This window comes from Amblyomma mixtum, chromosome 7 (genome assembly GCF_055824585.1).
Source record: "Amblyomma mixtum isolate Tamu chromosome 7, ASM5582458v1, whole genome shotgun sequence".
NCBI lineage: Eukaryota > Metazoa > Arthropoda > Arachnida > Ixodida > Ixodidae > Amblyomma > Amblyomma mixtum.
In genome coordinates, this window is record NC_143018.1 from 21,732,542 (window position 1) to 21,759,977 (window position 27,436).

At 49.1% G+C, this 27,436-nt stretch overlaps 1 protein-coding gene across 4 annotated transcripts in view; it reads left to right on the top strand.

Moving 5' to 3' along the window:
- Positions 1 to 27,436, top strand: part of Ptp99A (Protein tyrosine phosphatase 99A) — a 229,624-nt gene that overhangs the window by 90,021 nt on the left and 112,167 nt on the right. For all 4 annotated transcript variants that reach the window (XM_089551893.1, XM_089551892.1, XM_089551895.1 and 1 more), the window contains exon 2: positions 13,263 to 13,571. In XM_089551893.1, the coding sequence (XP_089408019.1) occupies positions 13,263 to 13,571 (309 nt within the window). The remainder of the gene's footprint in view (positions 1 to 13,262; positions 13,572 to 27,436) is intronic.

Genomic DNA, 27,436 nt, shown 5'->3' on the forward strand with positions numbered 1-27,436 from the left:
ACATGCGCAATTAACAGCTAGTCCCGAAACGAGTTTCACTGCGCCGCGTGTGAAAGTACAGGAGAGTTCGGTGGTTTATACGTTTTCGTCCGGACGGCATTTCAGCAGTAAGCTGCCTTGCTCTGTCAGTTTCAAAATGTTATAGCCGTGGTTATCATAAAGCCTATACTTCACAACGTCAGTATATATTGCCTATTATCCGGCAACACATGAGCTTAAGTTAAAGTTTTTGTTTGTTACACAAAGGGTCTTGTCGTGCGAGGGATAGTTCCCACCTCGAAAGCGCTGCAGTGAATGTTTAGGAACTGCGAGGTACAAAGAATGCGTGACTCGACACACCTATCTTAATCCGCGAGCCCAGAGCTCGATCGTGACGTATATAGATGGATTCTCATCACATCACAACGCTCGCATATGCAAGCAGACAGTGTACAGGCCGAAAGAAACCGAGAGGTGCTTATGCTCAGCGAAGAACTCTCGAGCGCCTGCAAGGACCCGGAGACATCCGAAGGTTGTTGTGGGCACAGCCGTCTCCTAACAGCCGTTTGTTTGGCGGTGGTATACATGCGTGGCGTTCACACACGTATACCCGCGCTTGCAGTGGGGCGAACGGCCGCCGCAGCGGATTAACATAGAACACTCGCCGACGCGTTCTATGCTAATCCGCTGCGGCCGCGCAGCGCATACTAATCGCGCTCGCCGACGGCCGCGGCATCTCACACAAGCGATGCCGACGGCATTATATTGTTCTCGAAGGGCTTCGCTCGCAGCCGTTCGATGAATGCGACGACGCCTCAGGTTCCCACACGGCCCGAGGTCTGCCAAGCGCGTGAACCGAAGAAATTAATGTCGTGTTTTCTTGATTACTTTATTTATTTTTTTTTGTTCTCGCACCATCTCAGGAATGCGTTCAAGAGCACCCGCTGAGTGAGATGATCAGTGGAGCCTGTCTACGCGTTCAGTGTGAACGTGTGTGTACGACGGGGAATAACCCACTTTGCAAGGGGTCGACGACGGCACGATGGGTGTACAGTGCGGGTCACTTTTAGAGGGAACACGCCAGCAGCTGAGTGGCCAGTGCTTTAGAGTCACATGCTGCGCATGCGCAAAGCGGGAATACTTTGCGTCCGCAGTACGCAGCTCATGTGGATAGCAATAGAAATCAATCATGTCTTTACAAGCGCACACTGTTGTATACGCGACTGTGTACAGCGGATTCTACACTCCTGGCCAAGGAAGTAAAAGGATAAGTTGAATCACATATGCTACTAGCGCATATAAACAGACACAGACATAGGGAGGGAACAGGACGCACGCTGTCTACGTCCCTGTCTGTTTATATGCGCTAGTAACATGTGTGATGACCACCAACAAGCCCAATTGATTAGCGACAAGTTGAATTCAGTTATTTATTTTCGAAAGCACTGAACGGCCTCTATGACTAAGCAGCAGAATGTTGTTACTGTCGAAAGTTACGGGAAGAACAGAAACACAGCAGGAACAAGGCACCAGAAACAAGAGAGCTGCTGCAGGATTCATGGCAAGAAATAACTTAAGTAGAACAGTCTATGCTTGTCTGTTTACAAGCCTGAAAAAGGATTACGTAGCTGTTTCGATGAGAGAAACGCTATCTATTTGAAGTGATATAGTAAAACCGGTAGGTTCGTTAAGCATTGCAAATTCGTAGTACGGAACTGTGGAATAAACCACAGTTAAGTTTGCGTTCAGGGATGAGTTGCTTTAAGTTATCTATATGAGAGAGCTTAGAAGGGGAAAAGCAAGACAATGAAGACGATAGCCTCAGGGGGCTTCTTCGAGCGATGAGTTGGAATGCATCAATTTTTCAACACAGGCGTATCAGCAAATTATTTTGATTCGTGCGCCCTGCTTTTAGCTGAATGTTTAACGCCCTCTCCAGAGACCACTCAAAACTATTCAGCATTTCGGAGATTGCGGCCAGAAACTAGGACTTTGAGTCGCATTGGTTCACTCAGCCGTCATGATATATTACAATAACAGTCTCCGCCGGGAAAAGTGTCTAGTCACCAGATGTTGGCCGAAATGAATGCAAAAACGTCTCCGTAAATATACAGCCGGCGGTCATTACTCTTCACCGCTCAATTTTTCTCCTTTTCTTCTTTATTTTAACTTTATATTTTAATTCCTGACGCACCTGAGTAATGGTCCGGGCGTGGACATGAAAGGCGCATTTTGAATTCCTTATCCGCCGGCATCCGAAGCCAGTGATATCTGGCCCAAGGAAGCAGGAGGCACATTTGGTTTTCCTCTTTCTTATTTTTCCCTCATCCCTTCGTTCTTTCCTTCATTCTTTCTCTCTATCTTTCTTTCTCTCTATCTTTCTATCTTTCTTTCTTTCTCTCTATCTTTCTTTCTTTCGTTCTTTCTCTCTATCTTTCTTTCTCTCTATCTTTCTTTCTTTCTCTCTATCTTTCTTTCTCTCTCTCTATTTTTCTTTCTTTCTCTCTTTCTTTCTTCCTTACTTTCTTTCTTTCCTTTCTTTCTTTTCTTTATTTCTTATTCTTCCCTCCGGCCTTTTTTCTTTCCTTCTTTCTTTCTTTCTTTCTTTCTTTCTTTCTTTCTTATTCTTCTCTCCGGCCTTTTTCCCTTCCTTTTTTCTTTTTCTTATTCTTCCCTCCGGCCTTTTTTTCCTTCTTTCTTTCTTCCTTTCTTTCTTTCCTTCCTTCTTTCTTTCTTTCTTTCCTTCTTTCTTACCTTCTTTCTTCCTTTCTTTTTTTCTTCCTTTCTTCCTTTCTTTCTTTCTTTCTACAGCATTCAAGAAGTCGGGACGACCCAGCGTAGGCCTCAAAATGAGAGACATGTCATAAATCTCTCCTCCCTCTTCGAAACGTTAGCGTCAGAGAAAATTTACGCTCGACCGTGAAGGACGTCGCGTTGGCGTCGCCGCCGCCGCAGAGGCCTTTATACAGATGCCTTCAAACAGAAAATAAAAAAATAAAAGACCTACGAGAGAGAAAAGGCTTAACAGAACAATCGCGCAGAGAGACGGGGAGAGCAAAAGACGGAGGAGCCGAAACGTCGCGTGTCAAAACAAACGTCCCCTCCCCCCCCCCCCCCCTCCACCGTCTCCTGCACAACTCAAGGCAGAAACGCCTCGGCGGAGGCTGCAGCGGCGACCGGAATTCCGTCACAGTTCTATATGTCACACAGCTGGGGAGCGTGAAGATTGGCTTTGTGCGCCCGGCCCGGGAGTGATTTATGTAGTTCGTCCCACTACATATACTATAGACTATGTACAGCGTGCAGCCATGTTGTTCTGCAGCCGCTTCATAGTTCTCCACCGTTGCCGTGAACGGTCTGCCGGAAACTACTTGACCGTGTAGCGAGAGTTCCATGAGGCGGCGTTGCGGCCGGATCCTTCTAGCGTGAAAGAGCTTTCAAGAAAGCGGTGTACCAGAAGGTCTGACGTGCTTTACACGAAGCATAAATTTTGTTTTCGTTTATTTTTTTTTTCTCAAGAGGGCTTTTTTTCCCAATGCGTTGGATTTTCAGGGTTCGTCTGGCTCACCTAACCAAAGTTAACCGCCACTGAGGCTGTACGTTCGATACATTTGTGCTTCCTCTTTGGCACAAAAAAACCAATGGCACCAAACCTTTCGGTGAACGATGCACGTGTTATCACTTCTTTTGTTTTTTGTTTTTTTTCGTGGGGTTTGGTGGTGCGAATGATTGTCTGGAGGATGTGATATTTTTCGTACATACGTTTGTGCGCACGTCGCCAATTATAACTGCGCCAATGTACTTCTCATACAATTCGTGAAAAAAAAAACCCTTTAAAATCCAGTTAGTAAGTGAAAAGATGGTTCTAAAAATCATCCTCATAAACACAGAACGAATAACATCGTCAAACGACGTTCCTCGATGTTGTCATGATCAGTCAGCCTCCTAAACCCTAACCTGATCTAATGCAGTATATGCCATTGCCCATGTACTGCGCAAGTCTACTTATTCTTTTTGTATTCAGCTGGTATGTCATCAAACAGTGCTTCTCTAATCCGCGCAGCGCTTTCTCTGTTTTTAGTTCCTCTTTTATTGCCCTTTCCATCGTGCGCTGTGCTGGCCCTAATAATCTCGTTTCGAGCTTTTTTTATAGCTGGCACCCCAGTTCCCCTGCTACTGCATCCTAATAATTATGTCTAACCCGACGTACTTACGTGCAGTGTAAGAGTTCTCCGGTTGCGTTAACCAGAGTGACCGACAAAAACACACAAAAGCATCCACGCCGTCTCAGTAATTAGCCATTCACCGCAGCGTCCCCGCGAACCGCCGAGGTCTGGTGCGTCCCGCGCACGTCTGGGCGACCTTGTTTATGGAGAGAGCGCGGCACACTCTGCAAGAACAAAGACCCCTGTTGCGTGGCCGGTAGCGCGGCAGTGAAAGACCCTCGTAGACGGCAGCACAGGCGCGTATTGCCGCAAGATGTCGCACGCGTCGCCATCTTGGTCGCCTTTATCTTCTGCTCAGCAACGGTCTCCCCGGTTCCTTTTCTGCGGCAGTATACCGTGCTCTTCTTCCTGCACACATGCCCCCCGCCATCTTCCGGCCGTTTTAATTAGGTCTTTGTCCAGCAACGGGTGCTCAGCCGTTCACGAACAAACCGCGAAGGCCGTATTTGTAAGAGCGCTCGCATTCGGAAGCAGCTCGCTTTCGACGGCATCCTGCGCAGGTCAAAGCCAAGGGGAAGAAATTATGCAGGGGCAAACAAATAATAATAAAAAGGATCGCGATAGCTCTAGAAGACGGTGGGAGCGGGAAGCGTTGACGCGAGACGACGGGTATGGTGCAGACCTCGCGTTCATAGCACCGGTTTAACAACATGAAGGGACGGTGCGGCGTGCGCTCATATGCACACTTTCTGGTCGCGCATCTCATTATGCCTAATACAAGAGCTTGGCTCGCGTCGTCTGCTGTGAATGCCTCTGACTAAAACCGTGCATTGCAGCGGACGCTATACCCAGCCTAAGCAAATCAGGAGAGCTGGCGCAGACCGTTGTGCAATGTTCCTCCGCGACCTGTACGCCGGCGTGCGCGTAGTCTGCTCTGCAGAGCAGCAGGCGATGAAACAGGGACTTGCAAAGTATCTTACGAGGCGAGTAGTTGCTAGACCGCAAACATTAGTCTGTGCCCTGCCTATATTGAGCAGACGATGCTACATATGTGCTGGAAGTGAAACTGCAGTCTGAAACTGAGCTTTAGAGAAAGTCATGAGGAATGTATGAGAATGTAGGGGTCAAATGTTTGAATTTACAAAATTGCTAATTTTCTGGTGGTTCCTCCTCTAAATTTGCGAATGGCTTTTGGATATTACACACAAAGAGGCAAACTAGTTAGAAAACAGAAAAAACTGTGTTGTCCTAAGCATACAATCAGTGAAGGCTCTACCTTTGTTCTATTTAAAATTTCAGACGACTGTACATTAATTAAGCAGCACATTGTATGGGCGTCGTTAAAGCCAGCGACACTGTCTGGTGCGTAACAGTAAAACGCTTGTACAAGTAAACCGAATCGACGCGCTTTGAGCTTCCACGCTGCTGCGGAGTACTCGGTGGGCGCTGACGAGTGCAGTGGGGAAAGGAGAAACGGTCTCGCTAGAAGGGAGAGTAGATTACGTCCGCCAAGGAAAGCGGTACATACGCACTTACAAGGAGCGCTGCGCGCGTTGCGGCGTGCGCGCTTTATTTGCGTAATGAGCCTGACCCGCTTTTTCGCCTCGCACGAGCTGTCTCCGCGAACAACAAAGGGGGGAAGGCAGCTTGGCTTGGCTTCCCCCCGTGACGCATCTGTCCGTCGCGGTAGCGCTCACTCAACGTCGTGCGCGCGCGGAGTAGTGCAGCAGCAACAACGAACACGTCGGCCTCCAGGGTTGCCAGGTCCTAAATTTTAAAAGTAGCCACAAAAAGCAGAAAAGTAGCCAAAAAAGTAGCCAACCAGCTGCCGAAGTGTCAAAAGTAGCCAAAAATAGCGCCAAGGTTGCAGAAAAGCGTCACCAGAAGCATAAAGGGTGCAAGAAATATATTAATTTTTGTAGGACGCAGAGTAACTGTGAATGCGAATAACTGAAGCACAAAAGTATCGCGAATCAAATGAAAGGAAATACATGAACACCATGGGACAGAACAACGGAAATGCAAGAGGGTGTGGGAAAAGTAATCAGAACAGATTTTCTTCGTTTCAGAGGAGAAATAATTAGCGTTTCTAAGCCACAGCCATGACAATTTTAATTCCCATATATATGTATATGTATATATGGCATGTGTGGCATTGTTTTTTGCATGAAATCTCTTTGCTGCTCTATAAACAAGGGTTTGATTTGATGCGCCTGTTTCTTTTTCCGTTTCTCTCATGAGACCTTTTTTCAGCTTTATATTGCAAAAACAGACTGATCGCCACATGCAGTTCACATCTTCTAACCGCATAGAAAGCACAGCCTTGGTCAAGTTTTTTTCAGGTCACATGGCTTCCTTTTCAGCTGTATACTGGGAAACTTATGGCTCTCGGGATATCGCTGTACGATACGAGGAGCCCTCGTCATCGCATTTCAAAACCTTTTGCTCTTCCCCGTTCCCCACTAATCGACTAAAAGGAAACCGTATTTGTCCTGAAAAGTTTTAACTACGACTGCAATTCTATGCCGGGCTAGCATGTGCAGCCGATCAACGCGATTTGAATCAGTATCCAACTGAGAAAACAAGGTATATCATCTAAGCAGCAATTCACATCCTTATTTAGCTGAAGCGCATTGAGTGAATGGAGATTAGACATTGCTTATTGCTGGTTCTAAGGAAACCTACATATCAGTATTGCACAGCGGAGGCGGAATCTCGCCTGGGAGAACAAAGGAGCCAGTGGACACAGGAGCGAGAAAGAGAGAGAGAAATGGACGGAAAGGCAAAGGGGAAAAAAGGAAAAAGAGCGGCAATGAAATGAGTTTTCTAAGTGTCCAGCGACCACCATGTCACGGGGACAGAGGGCGCGCACTCGCGCAAGAATTCTAGGACATGATTACAGGTAAAATTTCTACAAAAGGGCTCGCACCGCAGAATAATGGTGTTCACCTGCGACATTCTGACGCACTCATGCAAAGATGCATGGACCACTGGCGGAAAAAGAGGTCCATTATACAGTCCTAACTTCGATTTCAAAAGTAGCCAAAAAGTAGCCAAGTAGCCAAGTTCAAATTTTTGTCGCCACGCTGTCCTAAAGGTAGCCAATTTGGCGCAAAGTAGCCAAACCTGGCAACCCTGGCCTCATCCCAACGTTTCTAGATAAAGACAGTTGGAAAACTCTGTCCGGGTATGCGGCCCCTTTCTGTCGCCGATTTCATCTCAAAGAGATGCGAGCGCCATCTCTTGGGTGGTGGGAGTACCGCGTTTGTTTTCTATGGCCTCCGTGACCACCTCAAGCATCGGTACTTTAACATCGCGCTTGATCTCAGAGGCCACGATTTCTCTTCACCGCCGCGGCGCCCATTGGCTCATTGCATTGCGCCGATTGCGCTCTACGTCTGGGGTACGTGAGGTAAGGATGCTCGAGGTTGAGCTTTTGGCTGTAAATATCGGAAAAAATTGGAAGCCCTTCTTTCCGCGGTTTAGAGAAACATGACGTACCGATTGCCTCATCGTAGTTTATGTTGATTATATTATCTAAAAACGTTGAACTGGGAGTAGCAGACGACGCGGTCATCCTAAAGCGACCGCAGCGCCACCGCGTAGACGGCGATCGCGAGGGGCCGCTCGGCTCCCTGGCTCGCCGGCGAAGTTTCCCAACTGTCTTAATCTAGAAACGTTGCCTCATCCCATCCAAACGCGCGCCCGCGCCGAGTTTGCACAAAACAAAAATGGCGGCGCGTGCTCGCCGAGTCGTCGTCGTCGTGCAGACGAGAGTGCGGGGCGTGTGTGCCGTACCCTCGAGAGCTCTTGAGACTCTCACTACCGGCGGTAGCAGACGACTGTGCGCACTTCGCGTTGAGTGCGCATCCCTTCCTGATCTATATATATATTTTTTTCACTTTTACTGCGTGATCTTACTGACATTGAGTGTGCTTGGCTTCTCAGGGGATGTTGTTAAAAAAAAAAAAAAAGTAAATCTTCGTCGAAGCCCTTGAAGAGCGCTCGCTGCTTCTTTTTGTCATGCTCTTTCATGCGTTGTCTTTCGTGGTCGTCTGCTTTCGCTTCCTCTGTCCGCCATCTTGTGTGCGCTTCGTTCTCCGCTCTCCTCTGCTTTTGTCGTTTAGTTGCAAGTCGCGTTTTTGTTACGTAAGCCTTGCCGCTGCGTCGCGTGGCGTTATTGAATCGCCCACGTCGTTCGCTTTTTGACGTACAGCTGCTTGTTTTTTGTGTTGCTTCGAGCGCGCGTCAGAAGATCAAGCGACGGCTGTCCGGAGAACGGGATTGGGAGAAAGTGGAACGCCGGAGCAAAACATCTGTCGACTTATATTCTACTTAGCAGCTAGCGCCGGCTGTCACTGAAGAATTTACGGCTTTTCTCCAAACACTTCTAGCGAAAGCGCTAACTCCAAATGAAAATACGGCGGTCATAAGAATTCTTGCGCAGTTTGGTCGAAGAAATGGCCTTCACACGTCGGATAGCGAGGGGAGGCATTACTAACTGTAAGGCAGCGACCGTTTTCTCGTTCTGTACAAAATAAATAAATAAATAAATAGCATTTGTTACCCGATGAAAAATTTAGGGAGACTGTCAAAAGGCATAAAATCGCAAACCGCTACTTCCTGGAAAATTTCGGCTGCAGAAACAATTACCGACAACCATTTAGCTTCCAGATACGCATAAAACTGGAATATAATGCTACTTTTCATGGCTTGAGCGTGACGTATTGTTGTAATGAATGCAAACAACTCGACATACATGAGAATTCCCCGTCAGTAAAATCTTTTCTTCTTCCTAAAGCCCGGCTTAATAGCGACCAGTCGAAATAACATTCCTGTGAACACGTGACCGTTCTATGAATGTTGAGGAATGTTTAATTTGGGAGGAAAGTTCTACTTTAGAGTAAAACATGATATAATTCTGTAACTTTGTTAGGCAGATTTCAAAACTACCTGAAACGGATGTCGTTCCGTTCCATATCGCGAACAACGTGAACAGCTTCATACGTCACATCAGAATGCATGTCTAATGATACATACACTAAAGCTCCTTTTGTAAAGCAACTGAAGGTGACTAGGGGCATATTTCTCCGGTATAGCCGTTATTCCTTTATATCACCAAATTTTTATAGACATGCAGCTTTGACGTGAAAGTAGAATTTTACTTTTCCTGTGCTTGCTTTGCCTTGAAAACTTGTCCCCTACATACAACTGGTCACTGCGAACCTCGCACTTCGATCTCTCAAAGTGATTACCGAATTCTTTCGAGATACCCTGCGCCAGGCATAAGCAGATCATAAACTCATTGATTAGGGACGGCTCGAAGCACCACGGATACGTGTTAATACGAACTTAATTCAAAATGAGCGTAAAAACGAAGCACCCAAAAACGCTAATTCGACAGGCATGTTGTGATCCTTGCCACCAAAACCAGGCAGTGCTGTAAAAGCTATCGAGCTCTCGTACTCTTTGTAAAAACGCCCTGCGCAAGTTAGAACGGCTTGTCACTGTCCGGCTTTCATGTACTCCGGAATATAGCCAATCGCGATAATCAACAATACTAAGCCAATCCAGTCAAAGCCAGTCCAGGGCAAGGCGTTGGCTAATAGCGACTTTTTCTCCCATGCGGAACACGCCAGCTCTGGTTTGGTTTGGTTTGGTTTATGGGGTTTAACGTCCCAAAGCGACTAAGGCTATGAGAGACGCCGTAGCGAAGGGCTCCGGAAATTTCGGCCACCTGGGGTTCTTTAACGTGCACTGACATCGCACAGTAGACGGGCCTCTAGAATTTCTCCTCCAAAGAAATTCTAGCCGCCGCGGCCGGGATCGAGCCTACGTCTTTCGGGTCAGCAGCCGAGCACCATAACCGCTGAGCCACCGCGGCGGCCAACACGCCAGCTCTGTAGCTTCCGCTATTTCTCCTCCGAGTTTGAATATGTCGCGCACCTGCGACTTTCGCGCGGATGACATGCAGATCCTTTTATTTCTTTTATCGCGTCTTCGCGTCGCTTGCACTCGACATATGCGCTCTCTGTCACGGCTCACATGAGGCACGGGGCGTACGGAGACTTGTCATACCTGAACTAGGATGCAAGGTGCTGCAATCGCGTTGCGCGCAGCTGTCAGTGGCTGATGGGCTCCGCATAATGCGAAGGGATGTTTTGTTCGTTGTCTTTCCCACAAATGAGAAAAAAAAATTTGCGCAGCACTTCAACGTGGTTGTGGATGAATCTGAGCTACGCAGTAAACAAGTCGGTAACAGGTCCTATGTAGGTCAGGACTTAGTAAGTACGCACTGCATCTCTTAGTCTTCGTATAAAGCGGAGAATGCGTATAAGCTAGGGACCCATAGAGGTCCCTAGTGGTTTGAACATCCGCCTCACTTGCGGGAGGTGCGGGGTTCGACTCCCAATGCCGCAGGTTACCCATCTGCGATCAAATAGGCACGAGCTTTTCCCTGGTCTCTTCATCATCATCATCAGCCTGACTACGCCCACTGCAAGGCAAAGAAAGGCCTCGACCATGTCTCTCCAATTAACCTTGTCATTTGCTAGCTGCGGCCACCGTATCCCCGACGACTTCTTAATCTCATCAAACTTAATCTCTCTCTCTCTCTCTCTATATATATATATACATATATATATATATATATATATATATATATATATATATATATATATATATATATATATATATATATATATATATATATATATATATATATATATATATATATATATATATACAATTTCTACACAGCTCTAAACCTCGTTTGCATGCCTCCGGCATGGCAGCCCATGGTTTCATTCAGACTTTCGTTCTTCTATCTTTTATTCGGTGAGCAAAGATGTAATTCTGAACTATGCCTCAGCCTGATCAGAGGGGCAGCTGTCAAGGTGTTCGCTAAAAGAGTAACATATCAATCAAACTAAAGAGCTCAAAATACTGGACGAAGGCAAAGCCATGCTTCGACGCCAACACGAACAACTTCAGCCTGCTTCGCTTGCTATCGGGGCCTGTCGGTCGCCCACCGTTATCTCTCCAGCAAAGTGTCCACTCGTAAACCCGCAGGTCACGCAGAAGTCGCGTGTCTGCTTCAAGTTTAGCACTCTAGTGAGTGCACGGCGCTGTCATTGGCGAGTGATTTACAGCCCGAGTGAGAGCTGCCTGCTCGCTTGCTCTCTTCTTCTGGAGAGATGAACTCGAAGAAGAGAGAGGAGTTTTTAGGGAGGCGGCTGACCGTGGCTTTCGAAGCAGCGAACACGAAAGCGGAGATTTCGTCGGATAGATAAGGCGAAAAATGGCGTCGCCTGCAGCGCTAATGGCGCGCGCGCATCCGGACGCGAAGAGTCGTCGCTACAAAACGTTGTTATTTCGGCCTGTCACGTTTGCCGTCCGTCTTGAAATCATCTCTCAAATTTGTCTTCTTTTTTTATTTTTCTGACTTCCTTTTTCAAATCGTCATCCTGTTATGTCTTTTTGCTTTTGTTTCGAATCGTCTGCTATCGTTGCTTTTACATTTTCGTCTGCTCCTCATCTCAAATCGTCTGCTGCGCTTTCGTACGCCCTCGTCTGCCACTTGCGCCTGGTCTGAAATCGTCTGCTATGCGTTTTTTCTTACGTTTTCGTCTGCCACTTGTTCGTGGTCGTCTGCCTCGACTGTCATTTTCGTATACTGCCTTCGCTGGTTCCAGTGCTTGTACTCTTCTGCGCGATGTCCTTATCTCTTCGCTCTATCGGGCGCTGTGTTATTACGGAGCGTAGAAGCGACAACTCAGCGGCGTGTTTAGGAAGAGCGGGAAAGAGTAGAAAGGGAAAGGGAGGCGGAATGCATGCTGGGTAGCGTTCGCGATGACGGCGTGCGGATGCAAGTGGCCCAAGAGGCGGGGACACTGGGAGCAGAGACCGAAACACAATGACCTCGCTTTTCAATTCCTCCCGGCTCGCATCTCTACTTGTTTCTGTCTTGTTGCGCGTTTGAACCGCATTTCGCACTTGTTGCGGAGTTCGTGGCCTACAACAAGCCTCGTCCGTGGGCGCCTTGTACACGTTTTGTCGTGACGTAGATGTACCGGAGACGGATCTTCGATCGACGCGATAACGCGAGCCCCCTGCCCGCTAAGTGCGGTGCGAAGTACAAAAGGCACCCGATTTTTCAGGTCGATCTACGTTCGGATATAGAAAGACATTTTTCTTCTTTACTTCTGAGCAAGCGAACAGCCCAAGGATAGCAGGGGCTAAGACAAAGCATCAATGACAAGTTCTGCCTTTTACGTTCACCCATGCTCACGTTTCGAGGTTTACGAGACAAGACACCACGCTACACCTTTAGCAGGCGCTCAACATTGCATCCACACTTGGCAGGGTGTCCAAATTGACCAGTAAAAAAGTAGAAGTGCTAGTTTGCTCTGGTACCTCTAGAGTGTGCAGTAATAATCAGAGGCACCCGCTATTGTAGACATGCTACCCAAAGCTCTCTCACTGCAGCGCCTCAGACAAAGTGCAAACGTCACTGGTTCCTTTTCCACGAGTAACGCGATTTCTTGGCTTCTCTATACTTTAAAACATCTACCACCTGATTACGATTTCTATTTCCACATCTAGAAAAACACTTCTTTTAAACTGCGATACATATATCACGTAGTGACCATTGGCATAAAACTATAGTCGGATACAACTTAAGAACGAAGCGGCTTTTCGCCGTCAAAGAACCCCCCTTCCAGCCAATGGCGTCGGCCGATTTTTATGAAGCTGCTAGGGTGACAATGCAGGAAGTGGCAGATGAAAGGGGATAGTCCCCTCCCTCAATAGTCGTTGAGAGACCCCTCTCTCCATTGTGGCACCGCTCCCTGCATTGTCACCCCAGCAGGGTCAGGAGAATCGGTCGAGGTCATTGGCTGGTGGGGCGTTCTTTGACGGGAAAAAGCCGCTGCCTTCTTAAGTTCTATCCGACTATAGTGCCGCCATTTGCTAGGGCTAACAGGTTTTCGGACTTATTTCGAGCTTGCCACTGGCAAGGTCGAGAAATCTTCCGTAGTTTTCGTGTCACCGACTGCTGGTATCTTGCTATCCCCTGACGATGACGTGTGTCCACCCCCTCTTTCTCTGCCCCCGCAGGCGACGGCGAGGCGGAGAAGATCTTTGTGCGCGTGGGCGCCAACGTGACGCTTCGCTGCCCGGACCTGCCACCGGGAGGCGGGGCGCAGCCGCCGCGGCACCTGACCTGGTGGAAGGAAGACCGGCGCCTGATCGAGGCCACCCGCGAGCGGGTCACCGTGGCACCCGAGGCCGGGCCCCGGGTGGCTCTGGTGCCCGGCAGCAGTGCGCTCATCTTCCGCTCGGTGGTGGCCGAGGACAGCGGCGAGTACCAGTGCGTCGTCAACAACCGCCAGGGAAGGAGGGGCATCGTACGCCTCTACGTCCAGGGTGAGTGACCGCCCCCGATGCATGGCCCCTACCGACAGCGCCCACACTGGCGGCCGTTGTCTTCCCGCTAAGACTGCAGGCGCATCATGCCTTGTAAAACGTGCAGACGTGTCGAACCCTTACGTCACGTCTAGGACCAGAAACGAAGCACGTTGTCCTCCAGAACTATGCCCGCACCAGGAGGTCCTCCAGGACCAGTTTCAAACCATCGAGTCCTCCCAAACCAATTTCAAACCATGGAGTCCTCCAGAAACGGATCCGAACCGTGAGGTCCTTCAGGACTAGTTTCAAACCATCGAGTCCTCCAGGACCAATTTCAAACCATGGAGTCCTCCAGAAACGGATCCGAACCGTAAGGTCCTTCAGGACCAGTTTCAAACCATCGAGTCCTCCAGGACCAATTTCAAACCATGGAGTACTCCAGAAACGGATCCGAACCGTAAGGTCCTTCAGGACCAGTTTCAAACCATCGAGTCCTCCAGGACCAATTTCAAACCACGGAGTCCTCCAGAAACGGATCCGAACCGTGAGGTCCTTCAGGACCAGTTTCAAACCATCGAGTCCTCCAGGACCAATTTCAAACCATGGAGTACTCCAGAAACGGATCCGAACCGTAAGGTCCTTCAGGACCAGTTTCAAACCATCGAGTCCTCCAGGACCAATTTCAAACCATGGAGTCCTCCAGAAACGGATCCGAACCGTGAGGTCCTTCAGGACTAGTTTCAAACCATCGAGTCCTCCAGGACCAATTTCAAACCATGGAGTCCTCCAGAAACGGATCCGAACCGTAAGGTCCTTCAGGACCAGTTTCAAACCATCGAGTCCTCCAGGACCAATTTCAAACCACGGAGCCCTCCAGGATTGGGTCCGAACCGTAAGGTCCTCCAGGATTAGGTCCGCACCAGGAGGTCCTCCAGGACTAGGTGCGAGCTAGGGGGTCCTCCACGAACGCGTCCGAATCATAAGGTCCTCTAGGACTAGGTCCAAACCAGGAGGTCCTCCAGGGTCCGAGTTAGGATGAGGTCTACAGTCTGCTTTCCCTTGCAGCCTTTTATTGACGGACTATGGGTCGTTGTCTTCACCGTACTGAACAGCGCGAGAGACCAGACATTATGTTACTGCTGTCTTCAACTTTGGTCGTGGATATCGTGTAGGCATCACTTCTGGGGAAGTATGGATGATTGCGTTGCCTACCATAGACAGAGGCGCACTACTCAAGTTACGCAGCCGGCGAAGGAGAGGGACTATCGAAACTGCTCAAACTTCAATGGCTACCTTTTCCTTGCACTTCGAGCATTGCTCCGTGGCACAAAAGGAAAACAGCCGGATTCGCAACGCAGTTCGCACGCCATCTAACTTAGGACTTGCACTTGATTACTGTTCACGCGCTTTAGACTGGGTAAAAACAAAGCAGCAGTCGGGACAAGTATCCTGATGAGTCGGTAGTCAACTCCATTTACTACTAGCTGAAGCACCGGTAAATCGCCAAAAAATATATTTTCGCTTGCAAGTCGTCTTGACCTTCAGTGCGACCCCTTTCAGCAAAGCGGTATACAGACTGAAGATCACGCAGTAATTACGTTACGCAAGTAAGAACCGAGCACTTTGGATGGGGGCAACGCTCTTTCAGTCGATTATCCGCAGCAAACATTCTATCTTCGCCTACGCCGGTCGCGATGGCCATCGAAATGTTACTGCTGGGTCGTCGTGTAAACACGGGCTGGTCGGGTTAATGGTTTCGCTCGGGTCGACCGATACGTGACGACCCAGTTGACAGTAGGCCCCGATCGATGTGCGTGATATACTGCTGACCCACTTGAGTTATTCCCGTATTCTTTCAATCGAATTGTGGCCGACGTTCAGCGCATATAGAGTGAATGGATGGGGTAGCTAGTGATAATATGTTCCATCTCATCACATGCAATATACTTCGTTTTGAAATGGCGAAAACTTTTCCTTCGATTTTTGCCAACAAAAGCTCGTATAATAACCTCGCCGTGGGCAGTGGCTCGAAGCGTTCGCTGTTTGCCCATCGTTCTAAGATAAGTCCTGTTTTGCGTTTACCTTACATAGGCCGCGTCTGTGGAAAGTCTGAGCCAGAAATCTTTCGAATTTCGCTGGCCTTTCATTTTCCCATGTTTGTTTGTTTTTCATGACTGCTCGTGATGTGTTTTTTTTTTTTTTTGCGTGCCATACGATAATCGTGAACGCTGTAATATAGCCGGCCTAAAAACGTTATCTTCTGATGGTTCTATATGAAACTTTCGATTCAATGCCACTTTTATAGTGGTCAAATTTTATCTCGAAGCAGAAATCTAATCCCCGGTTCCCGTAGGAACGATTTCAACGGCAGTGCGATAGACACCCCCCCCCTCTTCCGCCCCCGATACAAGCAGTTATTTCGATCCTTTTCCTGAAAAAAAAAAGAATCTGGGTGTAGGGTCAGCTGTGAGCTGAATATTTTCACCGATATTAAAAATGCTAATGGCATTCTAATATTCAGTATATTGCGCTGGGTAGTTTTAAACGGCGTGGTTAAATCTAGTTCAGTTCTCGCCTTCCTGTACTCGCTCAAATGCTTCCGGAAGATCAATTATCTGCTGCATAAAAATTTAGCACCGGATTCTCACGATTCAAGCATTTTAATACCTTCTTTTAACTTATTTTTCCGTCTATATAAAAGAAGCTTTTGTCAAGTGAGCACATCAAGAAAACTTTTTTTTTTTTAGTAGTAACCTCACTGCCCTCAGGATGGCCTCAATTCAGGTTCTGCATGTCGCCCTAAGTTTAAGTAAATTAAATAGAGAGGGTGCCCAACTTCAACTTGACCAAGGATTACCCGCGGAAATCAATAGCCAAGTTCCGTGCGGAAAGCTGAGAGCCGAACGATGATGGCTGAGGTACACGTAACACGCAATAGGTGTATATGGCTATAAAAATATCGCTCACTTCGAACAGACTGCCATTAACAACTCACGCACGTTACGACCGGATAACCCTTCTCCTCACCCTTACCTCCTAAAAATGTCCGTGCACAGAGCCCCTTGTTCAACACTCAGCACGCGATCGAGGCACGCAGTATACGGTTGCGCTGTGCCGTCCCGTCCATGAAATATACTGCAGAGACAAGTGGCACGGAATTCAATCTTCCTGCGCTCTCTCTCTCTCCGCAAGCACGATTTCGACCCAACACACGCAGACTCGCAAGCAAGATCGCGTGGTTTGCGGTCATGAACTGCACACCCGCGCCGAACTCAACTGCGCGGTGAAAACACCAACCCTCGCTCAGTCCAATGCACCCGCCCCAATCGTTCGTCTCCCGTCATTATTTCCGCTGCTGTTTCTTCGTGTATCCGATGCGCACGCTTCGAGTAACTGTGCCGTACGCAGCCATATCCATGTTTATTTTGGGCGCCCAATCATTATTACTTCGTATAGTGTGCAGAAAACGATCGCTCCCTCCTTATTCAGCCGTCTTTGCTTTTCTCCCGCTTATTTCGACGGCACCCCATGCGCGGATCCCATGCAGCGCTCAAGCATTCCGGGTCGAAGGCAACACGAAAAATGCGGGGATAATCTCATCGAAATGCCGATATCAATATCCTATCATGGCCCGAGCGTGCATGCTCTCTATACACGGAGGCGTTTGCTTTTGTTTATTTTTATTTTTTCGCCCCTAGCCCGGTCGTGTTTCGTTTACTTTTTCTTTTCTTCCCCTCTGGATGCGTCTTCGGCGAGCGCGGTCAGTTCGACCGCGGTGGCGGCTGAAGCGACCCATCTATCTTCGATCTTCTTTCCCGCTCATGATCGAATCCCCGAATTCGCTCAGGCAATCTGTATTGCCTGCTATGTAGCTATCTGTATGCATACATGCATGTACGTGTCTTGACCTGCATATGTGGGCAGCTGGTTTGGTGCCTCTGCTTCTGAAACGAGAGGAAGAAGCGATGAAGAAAGGAAAGCAGCTTCCATCATTGATCTGTCCACTTCGGCGCGCGGTGCGCGAGGCACCGGTGACTCGACTTTCGTGACTACTACGTATGCGTACAGAGAATTTAAAAAAAAAAGGGAATGATAGGAGCGATGTATGCAACTGCTCAGGAGTGCAAACTGCTGGGCTAGTTGGTTCATATTGCATAGAAAGGGAACCAGCGAAAATAGACGCAAGACAAGAACAAAGAAGGCACACACCACAGCGTTGTGGTGTGTGCCTTCTTTGTTCTTGTCTTGCGTCTGTTCATGATGAGGAAGTTAGAGCGCAAAAAAAAACAACAGACAAAGTGGAGACGTGGACGGGACAAGCACTTTGTCTTTTTTTTTTGCGCTCTATCTTCCTCATCATGAACTACCAACAGGCCCAAATTACTACTCTGCTGTCTTGCGTCTGTTTTCGCTGGTTCCCTTTCTATGCAACTGCTCCATGGGTACTTGCCGGATATGACGTAACACGTGAAAACCACGGTCATGCATGGTATCTCGGTTGTGGTAGTCGTCATAGAGTTTCTCATCACGTCATTCGCCAAGGGCATGCTGGGAAGATTAGGTTTCGTACTTCGCTTGGCTACTGTTGGACTGAAAACATGGATTGAACCGTAACAATACAACTTTCCTAAGAAAGACATCAAGGAATGCTTTGCTAATTATCATACGAGCAGAGTATACCGAACATTCACTCGCGTTAAAAAACGTTCCTGAGAAAAACATCGAAAGAATGCTTTGCTGTTATCATAGGAGCAGAGTATACCGAGCATTCACTCATGATAAATTTGTTAAATAATTCCAAGAATCCAAGCCAATTACGAAACTAAATACAACAAACCAAGCCAAATACGGTACCTCATCATCCCGGCATTTCTTGGTCGATGAAGCGCTCTTCAAGAAACTCGCATAGACGGTGGCGCCACTTTTCTCTCTACAATCAGATAAAACTTAAAAAAAAAAACAGCAGTTGATAACAATGGGCCAAGGTCCGCGGCGCCCTGTACTATTCCGCTGACCAATCACAACATGGAACAAAGTCAGTTTTTGTTTTATGTTTAGCTCATCAGACAAGCCAGAAACATCAAAGTTCTTGAGCTTATAATTTAGCATCTTGTTTAGGTACCAGGGAAAGCATTAATAAAGACCTACTTTTTGGCACGAAGGAATTATGTTCGTCGGGCCTGAATGCGAGCGGAGCTCCACTGACGACTTGAGTTGTATCCGACCATAGGTAATTTCGAGAAACTCTGCGGTAATCGCCAAGCCTAGTTCCTCTTTCCAGTTACTTTGATTTTTTCTGGCTTCTTGTTATTAAGCAAAAAAAAAAATGATGGTCGGCTATGCTGCACGTATAGCGAGAGCCAACAAGCGCTATCGATTCCATCAAACGTGCTCTCTCCGGCCGTCGGACATAGAGGGCACCACTTACCGGGTACAGTGTTATAGCGTGAACTCCAATGTAGCGCCATCGAGCTACGTGAGAACGAACACTGTACACACAAGAAGGCAACGCGAAGCACTTCCGTTGATGGCCGCACGCTCCTTCGATTGCCTCCTTAGATTCCAGCCTCGGCGCCTGAAAAGCAAGAAAAGGGAAATGTGGCCATGTCTATTGCCGATTGCCACGGGAAAAGTGCCGTCCGTAGTTATGCGGACGCATTACCGCCCCCTACCCCGTTCCATACCGCCAAATTTTCCTCCATCGAGCGTTCTATATATAACTGGGAAGTCGAAAACGCGCAGCAAGTCCAAGAAAGGGCATTCACGGCTTGAAAATGCCCCCGCAAAGTGGCAGGTTTGATTCGCAAGATTTCAAAGCTCAGTTACGAGTGGGCGTCGGTGCAGAAGCACTCGAGACTCTAAGTGAATGCAGACACAGTGCGGCAGCAGAGAGAGAGAAATTAAAAGCGCCGTTCATTATAGGAAGTGACGTAATTTAGACAATAACCGCCAGTCGAAGCTTAAAGGTTTAAGTGTAACGTTAGCTTATTATTTTTGTTCAGATAAACAAAAAAGCTGTTGGAATCTTTAGTAGTCTTCGGGAGCAAATGGTATTCCTTTTATAGGAACATACTAACATAAAAACGAACAGGAAAATCAATTTTAAAATCGGGGGTGGACTTTTAGATAACTCATTGTAGGGGTTGGGGGGTGGGGGGGGGGGGGGGGGGAGCGGTCCTGTTTCAGCCATGCATTTCTGATAACTTCTGCGTCGAAAAAAATGTGGTTGCTTATGATTTTACCGTAGAAAATTTCTCGCTGATCCACCACCTAAATCCGTCCCTGGCCGAACAGGTTACCAAATAAGCTAAAACTTATGAAAGCCTCACTATATAATAAAACAACAAGGCAGCTAACAAGGCTAAGTGCCGCTGTATTGTAGGATTTTTACTGCGATGAAAGCACTTTCATTATGAAAAGCTTTGTCTCAAAATTCAAAATGCATGTGATCAGAGCGTACCCAATTAGACAGGCGCCTGACGTGTTGTATACAAGAATACACCTCTGTGTCGTTCAACTTAGGAAGTGGTATTGGGGGGAATTCGAGGTGTCGGCATTTATTTCTATAAAATCCCCCTTTCATCCATTCATTCATTGATATCAAGCCAAAGGTAAATCGAAACAGCTTGCATAACAAGGGTGTCATGCACCCAACGCTCCACTTTCGCTTGTCTGGACTTAGCGACGTATTTTTTCTGCCAGCCAACACTCTTTCCAGCTTTGTCGAATAGTTCGTCTTAATAAAAAAAAAAAAACGATTTCATAATTTAGGGTAAGACACTTCGCTTCGCTGTGCCAGTTTCTGCCGCCTGGCTTTGCAGGAATCGAAAACGAGTACACAAGAGGAAGTGGTCGTATACTTTCCGAGGTTATGAGCAATCGCGAGAATGGAAAACGGCGATTTGGTATGGGTTCGTGCTTAAGCAGCGCAGAAAACTGGACAAAAGGGAGACGGGAGACGACACAGCGCTCTTGAGTCGTCTCCCATCTCCATTTTGTCCAGTTTTCTGCGCTGCTTAAGCATTACGAGCAATGACAGTGAGCACAAATATTGATCGAACGCCGAAAGGCTTAACAGGAGTAGAGTTCTCCTTAAATTTCCCTTAAGAACAGCGATGCGGTGGCTGAACGTGCACGGAGATCACAATATCCGCCATGTTATCACCAGCCGGCCTCTCCTCTTTGTTCTCATTAAAATCCCTCTCTCTCTCTCTGCGCTTGCAAGTGCAGCAGCTCAGCTGTTTTCTTCGAAGCTGTTTTTTTTTTTTTGTTAGGTGTGTGCTTTGTCCTGGCTTTGCGTCCGTCTCAGAAGGTCTGCGCGTCGCTCCGTCGAGGAGATTCGCGATGGTATTCTATGTGTCAGTTGAAAATCAGCCTATGAACGATGCGCAGCAGTAGACAAAATTAACAGCAAAAGAAGTGTTCTGGCACTGTTGCAACTATGACGTCTTAAAACGCTCAAAAAATCATAACGGAAGGCCCTCTTAAGGCATGCGCAAAACACGCGCTGTCGGCATATAACACCCATACTCCGGCTCACAAGGCCTAAAACGGGTGCAAGGGTTAGTACTTAAGGCGCGTTCACACTAGGCCGACGAGACCCCGATGCCGACGCGACGGCGACGCCGACGATCGGCGGTCGCGTCGGCCAACCTGGTCGTTCCCCGACTAGCCAGTCACACTGCACCGACGACGACGACGACGCCCCCAACGTTCAAGCGTCGTCCTAGTGTGACAACGTCGCCGACCAAAGATGCCGACGAGACCCGTCGGCCGACGTGTCTTCGGCAGATCGGTGGCCGAGCGAAAACATTCGCCAACCAAAAGCGAGTACCGATATGACTACTTGGCCGACGCGCAGCACCGATCGTCGCTTGCGAACTGCCGCCCCACTGCAAGTAGGGACACACGGAGCGGTGAACATCGCTGCGCCGCTGTACCCAAGCTCCGCCCACAATCGGTGTCGCACTTCGCCGCCGTGCAGCAGTGCCTGTGCGCTGCTTGGGATGGTGTACAAATGTCACAAGAAAAGACAAGATCGCCTTGTCGTCAGAAAGACTGCTCTAACAGCGATAAAGCATGCCTGCTTATGTTTCGAGCTTTCGGCAACGGCACCGCTCGCGGGCGCTCCTGGCGGCGAGCTCTGCTGCTGCCTGGCTGCCGTGGTCGTCGCTAGGCCTATAGCCTCTTTCGCATCGGAGTCGCAGCGGCCGGCGCTTCGGAAGTCGCCTGAGCTATAATAAAAAGGCATACTCTACACATCGCTTCACTGTCAACAGCATCATCTCACAATAAAATAATAGTATGGTAAATTTCCGCGACGTCTCCAGCAACGAAGCGAGCGGGCGCAAGGCGAGCCGGACCTCAACGTCAGGCCAGCGGCAGCTGCGAGGCGGTTGTGGGAAGAAGTTTGCTCGTATCACAGTCGTTACCTTTGCCAACAGCTCAGTATTGGTCAGCGATCCTCAGAAATGAAACATTTTTCACATTTCTTATCACAGGGTTTAATATTTACGTCAAGAACACTCTTCAGCTCATTTTTATGACGCCGGCAGACGGGATCCAGGCTGGCCGGCCGGCCGGCATGCTCGGCGTAAACATGTACTTCACGTTCGCACAAGAAAATACGAAACACTAAACAGCCGTGAACCAGAAAGGATGCTTCCTAGATTAGAGCAACGATAATGTGCGTGTGCAAAAGTGGATCTTTCGGCAACGACACCGCCTGCGGCAACGCCGGGCGACGAACTGTGCGCTGGTCCCAGGCTGCCCTAGTCGTCGCTAGGCCTAGGTGGTTTCGTATCGACTCCGCAGCTGACGGCGCTTCGGAAGTCGCCTGTGCTGTAATAAAAGGCCTACTATTCACATCGCTTTACTGCCAACTCGCCCCATAATAAGAGATATGCTCGATTTCCACGACGCCTTCAGCAACGGAGCTAGCAGACGGGCCGCGCGCACGAAGCAGCAGCGTCGAGTTGTCGGGATAGGACAACGTCGGCGTGAGGTCGGCGCTGTTGTCGGCAGAGTGTGACACGCGGGTCGGCCGACGGCTGCTATGTCGCCGACGCGACGGCGATGCGCTCGTCGGGCGACGATCGGTTGGCGTCTGCGCAGTGTGACAGGCGCGCCGACGGCACGAAAATCGCTGCCGCCGACCATCGCCAGACCATCGCCAGACCGAAATCGGCCGATCGTCGGCCTAGTGTGAAAGCGCCTTTACGGGATTAGCCGCATTGCCAGAGCAATTAGGCCCTCAAAGAGCAACCACTGCTCCCTTAGGGGAATAACTTCAAAGGATCATCAGCCACAGTTACTCTCCCCGCGGAGTAACCGGTCGTCCGGGGGTGACGCAAACTGATAACAGCATCGTCGGGCGGATCTACTCTGCCTTAATTAAACTGCCAGTCACTCGTTAAGTCCAGTCCCACACAAAAAAATAAAACCGCTCTGGTTAATAGAAACTGAGTTGTCGCATTTTTCAATCGATCTAGCAGATTTAAACATCTAAAACTACATTTATTATTCCACCCAATAATACGTTCACCGTCTAACTATACATATAAGGTACTGCGGAATGAGCAAAGGGTAGCGATGAGGAGGTTAAAGGTGACCTTGTTGCTGTTTCTTAGGTTATAACTTGGTTTAAGTGTTGCATCTAATCCCATTTTAGCCTTTTTTGATTCAAGAGTGCAGCATTGTCCACCTTGCCGCAGCATGCCTAGTATTGCGCAACTGCAGCGTGCCTGATGTTCCTTCCATCCTGCCGCTGCGCTCACTTCATAGACCCCCGCCTTGCGCGTACCTCCTTTCCTGCCGCCGCAGCTCTCGAGCAGCCCAAGCCATATCGCACCGCCATCTCTCCGGCGCGGGCCGCCGCTGTCTTGTATCTCTTTACTTTCCTCGGTCCTGTTTTCGGAAGCCAACCGCGATGCTACCGGGCCCTCCCGTCCAGTGCGGCGTCCCATCGCACCGGTGTTTGGCCGCTCGCTTCTTCACGTTTTCGAACTCGCGAGGTGGGCTAGGCTTTTGGCCAGCCGCCTCTCTCTCTTTCTCTCTGCCTCGCCTCCTTTCCATACCCGTGGCTGTATGATGGCGCCGGCAGGTACTCTTAGGTACTCTTTCGCTGTCTCGGGCCGTTTGGAGCTCCCTCCAGCTTCACCGCGGCTTCTCCTCCTTCTATCGCTTTTCGAGGCATAGCTTTCCTCCTCTCCCCACCTCCAAGCACCCCAGCGTTCATAACCTGCCAGTCCTTCCCCAGCGAAAGCGAAGCTATACCGTAGCCAGCCTTCTCCGTAGGTGTACCCACTACTGTCTTGTTTGTGGCCGCCCGATGCGGGCCCAGTTCTTGCCCTCCCCGCCTTCCTCCCTCCTCACGCTGCTGCGGCATAGCCACCATGGGCATTTGGCCATTACCGCCGCCGACAACTAGCGTTCCCTTTCTCTCTGCGGGCCATTCTCGAGTCGTCTGGCGAGCCGAGGAAAGGGCAGATCAAGAATCACGGACAGTTTCTTTTCCTGCCTTGACTGCCGCCTCTTTTGCTCGTGCTACTTCTTGCTGCTTCTGCCAGTCGGGGCATTAGCTCAGCGGCGGCGCAGGGGGGGCCCCCGTGGAAAGTCGTGACCAGTCGACCCGACTCAACTTGGTAGCCCCTGCCGGGAGAAGAAGCCCACACCCACCCCCTCCCTGCTTGCCCTGCCCTGCCTACAAGCCGGCTACCGCAACTGCTGGCCGTTTGGCTCGTTTTGTTTTTGTTACCCTCCTCGTTGCCTCCTCTTGGTCTTTCTTTCTTTCTTTCTTTCCTTTCATTCGTTCTCTTTCCTTGCGTCCTTCTTTATTTCATCATTCTGTTCGTAAGGCAGTATTCTCGACCGGCGAGCTCGCGTGCTCGGGAACCACGGAGTTGCGGAGGAGTTGATCGCCTCGTCGTGGTCCTGGTGGTAGCGGTGTGTGGTGTGTGCTCGCGCGTGTGTGTGTGTGCGAGGGTTTCGAGTATGTAGGGGGAGGGGGTTTGCGGTTTGGCACGACGGTTTTGTCGGCTGTGTCCGCCTCCGTCCCCCGCCAGAAGCCGAGTAGTTTCCTCGACGATGCTCGTTGCCGGTTGTGCCGGGATGGTTTGTCTTTCGTTCTTTTCTCTCTCTCTACCGTGCGAAGAGGAACAGGAGGGCGAGGATAGATGCGCGTGGTTTTCCATCCTTGGTGGTGTCTACAATACTGCCGAACCGCAGTAAACGGTTGCTCCACACGAATGGGCGTACCCCGACGAACTGATGAAGGAACGAATGAGCCAGCGGACTGACAGCCCAGTGAATACCCTCAACTCTCCACACCTTCTCTCCATCTTCCTCAGCATTCTTGCGGTGTGTTTCCCCTTCCCACTTATTTCCTTTCCGGACGTGCCGTATAGCCAAAAATCCCTCTGCAAAGGCCTCTCATTTCTTGGCTTTCGTACAGGTCGGAACCACCGGTGCATGATTCCGTGAAATCTCCGCAGGACGTGTGGATCGTGAATACGGATTTCTTCGGCACACTTTATGCGCGTGCGCGTGTGTGAGAGCTTGTGTGCGTATGTGTGAACGCAAGTTTACTTCCCCGCATTGTTTTTTTTTTCTTTTTGCCCAGCACGTCGTCCATTCCTGCCGTCTGCTCGCACAAACAGCATTCCAATTTCGTCATTTTTATCTGCATCCCTTCCAGCGTCGTCTGCTTTGCTCTTTTTCGTCTGCTCGCTTCTCGCTTTTCTCCTTTTCCTCTGCCATTTCGCGCATAAATGCCGCCTGCTCTGAGTTCCATTTTTGCACACCACTCATATGTATCTCTGCAATGTTTCCTACTCCGTGGTCGTCCCTCTCCTTTCAGGTTAATTCTCGTGCGTACCATTTGTTCAACTCATATCGAGAATGATCAAACATACATCGTGCGGCTTATACGCGAATCCCGTGTAGCATTGACGATCGAGGACAGGCCTATTAGAGCAGTTCCGTCTCCACCTGCGTTTCTCCCAAAGACAGCTTCACCAGCTCGTGATGGAGCGAACGTGAGCTCATACGCGCTACCACTGCTGCTGCTGCTGCCTTGCATTCTGTCTCTGCTTTCACTTCCATCTTGCGTGGAGGGTATGATATTACCTGCGGGCGTAGTTCTCCGTTGTCTTCGAGACTGCCCGCATGACACTCGCTCGCTCGCTCGCCCCCGGGGCGTTTGCTCGAGTTCGTGAGCGGACGAATCGTGCCCCAAACGCGCCACCTAACGAGCGGTGTACCCACGCTGTGCAAACAGTCGTTTCTTCGTCTCGGCCATGTTCGCTCTGTATACGGGCCCCGGCGAATAAGACGCGGTCGACGAAGACAAACAGTACGTAAGGAAGAAAGTGAAAATGGATTGCCTGCCCTTACTGCTGGGGTGTGCTTCTTTCGTCTGCGTTGTGTTTGTCGTGCTGAAGCCTAGCTCCGGGTCTGGGGTCAGAGCAGAGGCGTACGTACGTGCATCTAGCTGAAGTATAAAAGGGAACAGTTAGTTCACTGTCATGTTGCGTAAGCTTGGAACATAAAGAAATTATGTGGGTCATTCTTCTAAGTAAGCGGTGGCCGTTGAGCTAAGATAATTTAGCTCATTTGAGGGTCGTCACGGCAGTCATTGCACATTAAACAGCCCGCATCAAGCGGCAAGCACTTCCTTTACCAGAAATTCGGTACCAGTCGAAGCCGCATTAGATAGACGCTTGGCAAACAGCTTAGCAGCTGTTTAATAAACGCTGAAATCATCCTTGCAGGGGTGATTTCTGTAAAGTACACTGTTAAAAGAAAAAAAATTGTCATGGATGCTTTGATAAGGCACCTTCGACGTCGATATTGTGGGTGTAAGGTGAGCGTTTTGGTGGTCGCTACGTTCTTAATGGTCAAGTTGGTTTGCTGTCTAAACATATTGTGGGCGCACGATGCTTAGGTCTTTGTTCGCTAGAACGCGAGATCTAAAAGCGTAATTTGTTGCCTGCATGTTTCGCGCTACCTGTCTCTTCCGTGGTCTTTGTTTTTGTTCCCACACACAAAAAAGAGTGCACAAAACGTTCCGAGATCGATCGGAGGAGCTGAAACGTCAACCGCCTCGCTTCCCGGATACCCGACCGGCGTTCCGCCATCACGAGCCATCTAAGCTTCGCGAGCATCATGTATACCCACATCGCGCTTCGTGTATATACTACACAGCTTGCGAACGGCACGCCCTCTACGGCGCCGTCTGCTTCCTCCCAGCGTCCGGAGCAGACGACGGTGTTTCCTTTCTTCACGTGTTCTTTTCCTCGTCTCTCCTTTTTTTATATATTTCTTCGCTTCCACAAAGGCGCCACGAAAGGGCTGGCACAATAAAGGAAGGATGAACGCCCCTACACGTTTCTTCGATCGCTCTCTCATATCCCTGCGCTGAGCGTACTAACGCACACATAAAACACACATTCACGTTTGTGCCTGTACCCATTTACTCAGGCTCGCCGCAAAGAAGCGTGCAACACTGTGGAAGCTACAGGGGCTAGAGTGATGGCTGGGTGCATGGTTTTGTTAAGCCTCGCCAGTTTTACGCTGAACTGCCTGAACTGCTTTTACAGTCGCCGTTTTATTCGATGTCCCCATGTATGCTGTTTAAACGATGATTGGTTAACAACACCCTTCGGTCTACATGCATGTACGTAATTGCCCTGCTCCAAAGTAAAGTTCTACTAACTTCCATACAAAAGCAGTCACTCGCATTGAATGCAGTTGAGTCCCCTTTATAGGGAGTCAACACTAAGTCAGACATGGTCTATTTGACATGATACACAATGTCAGGCAAAGGGGTAGAAAGCCGAACAGAAATATCCAATGGAAAGTCAATACAAACTTCAGTGACCACT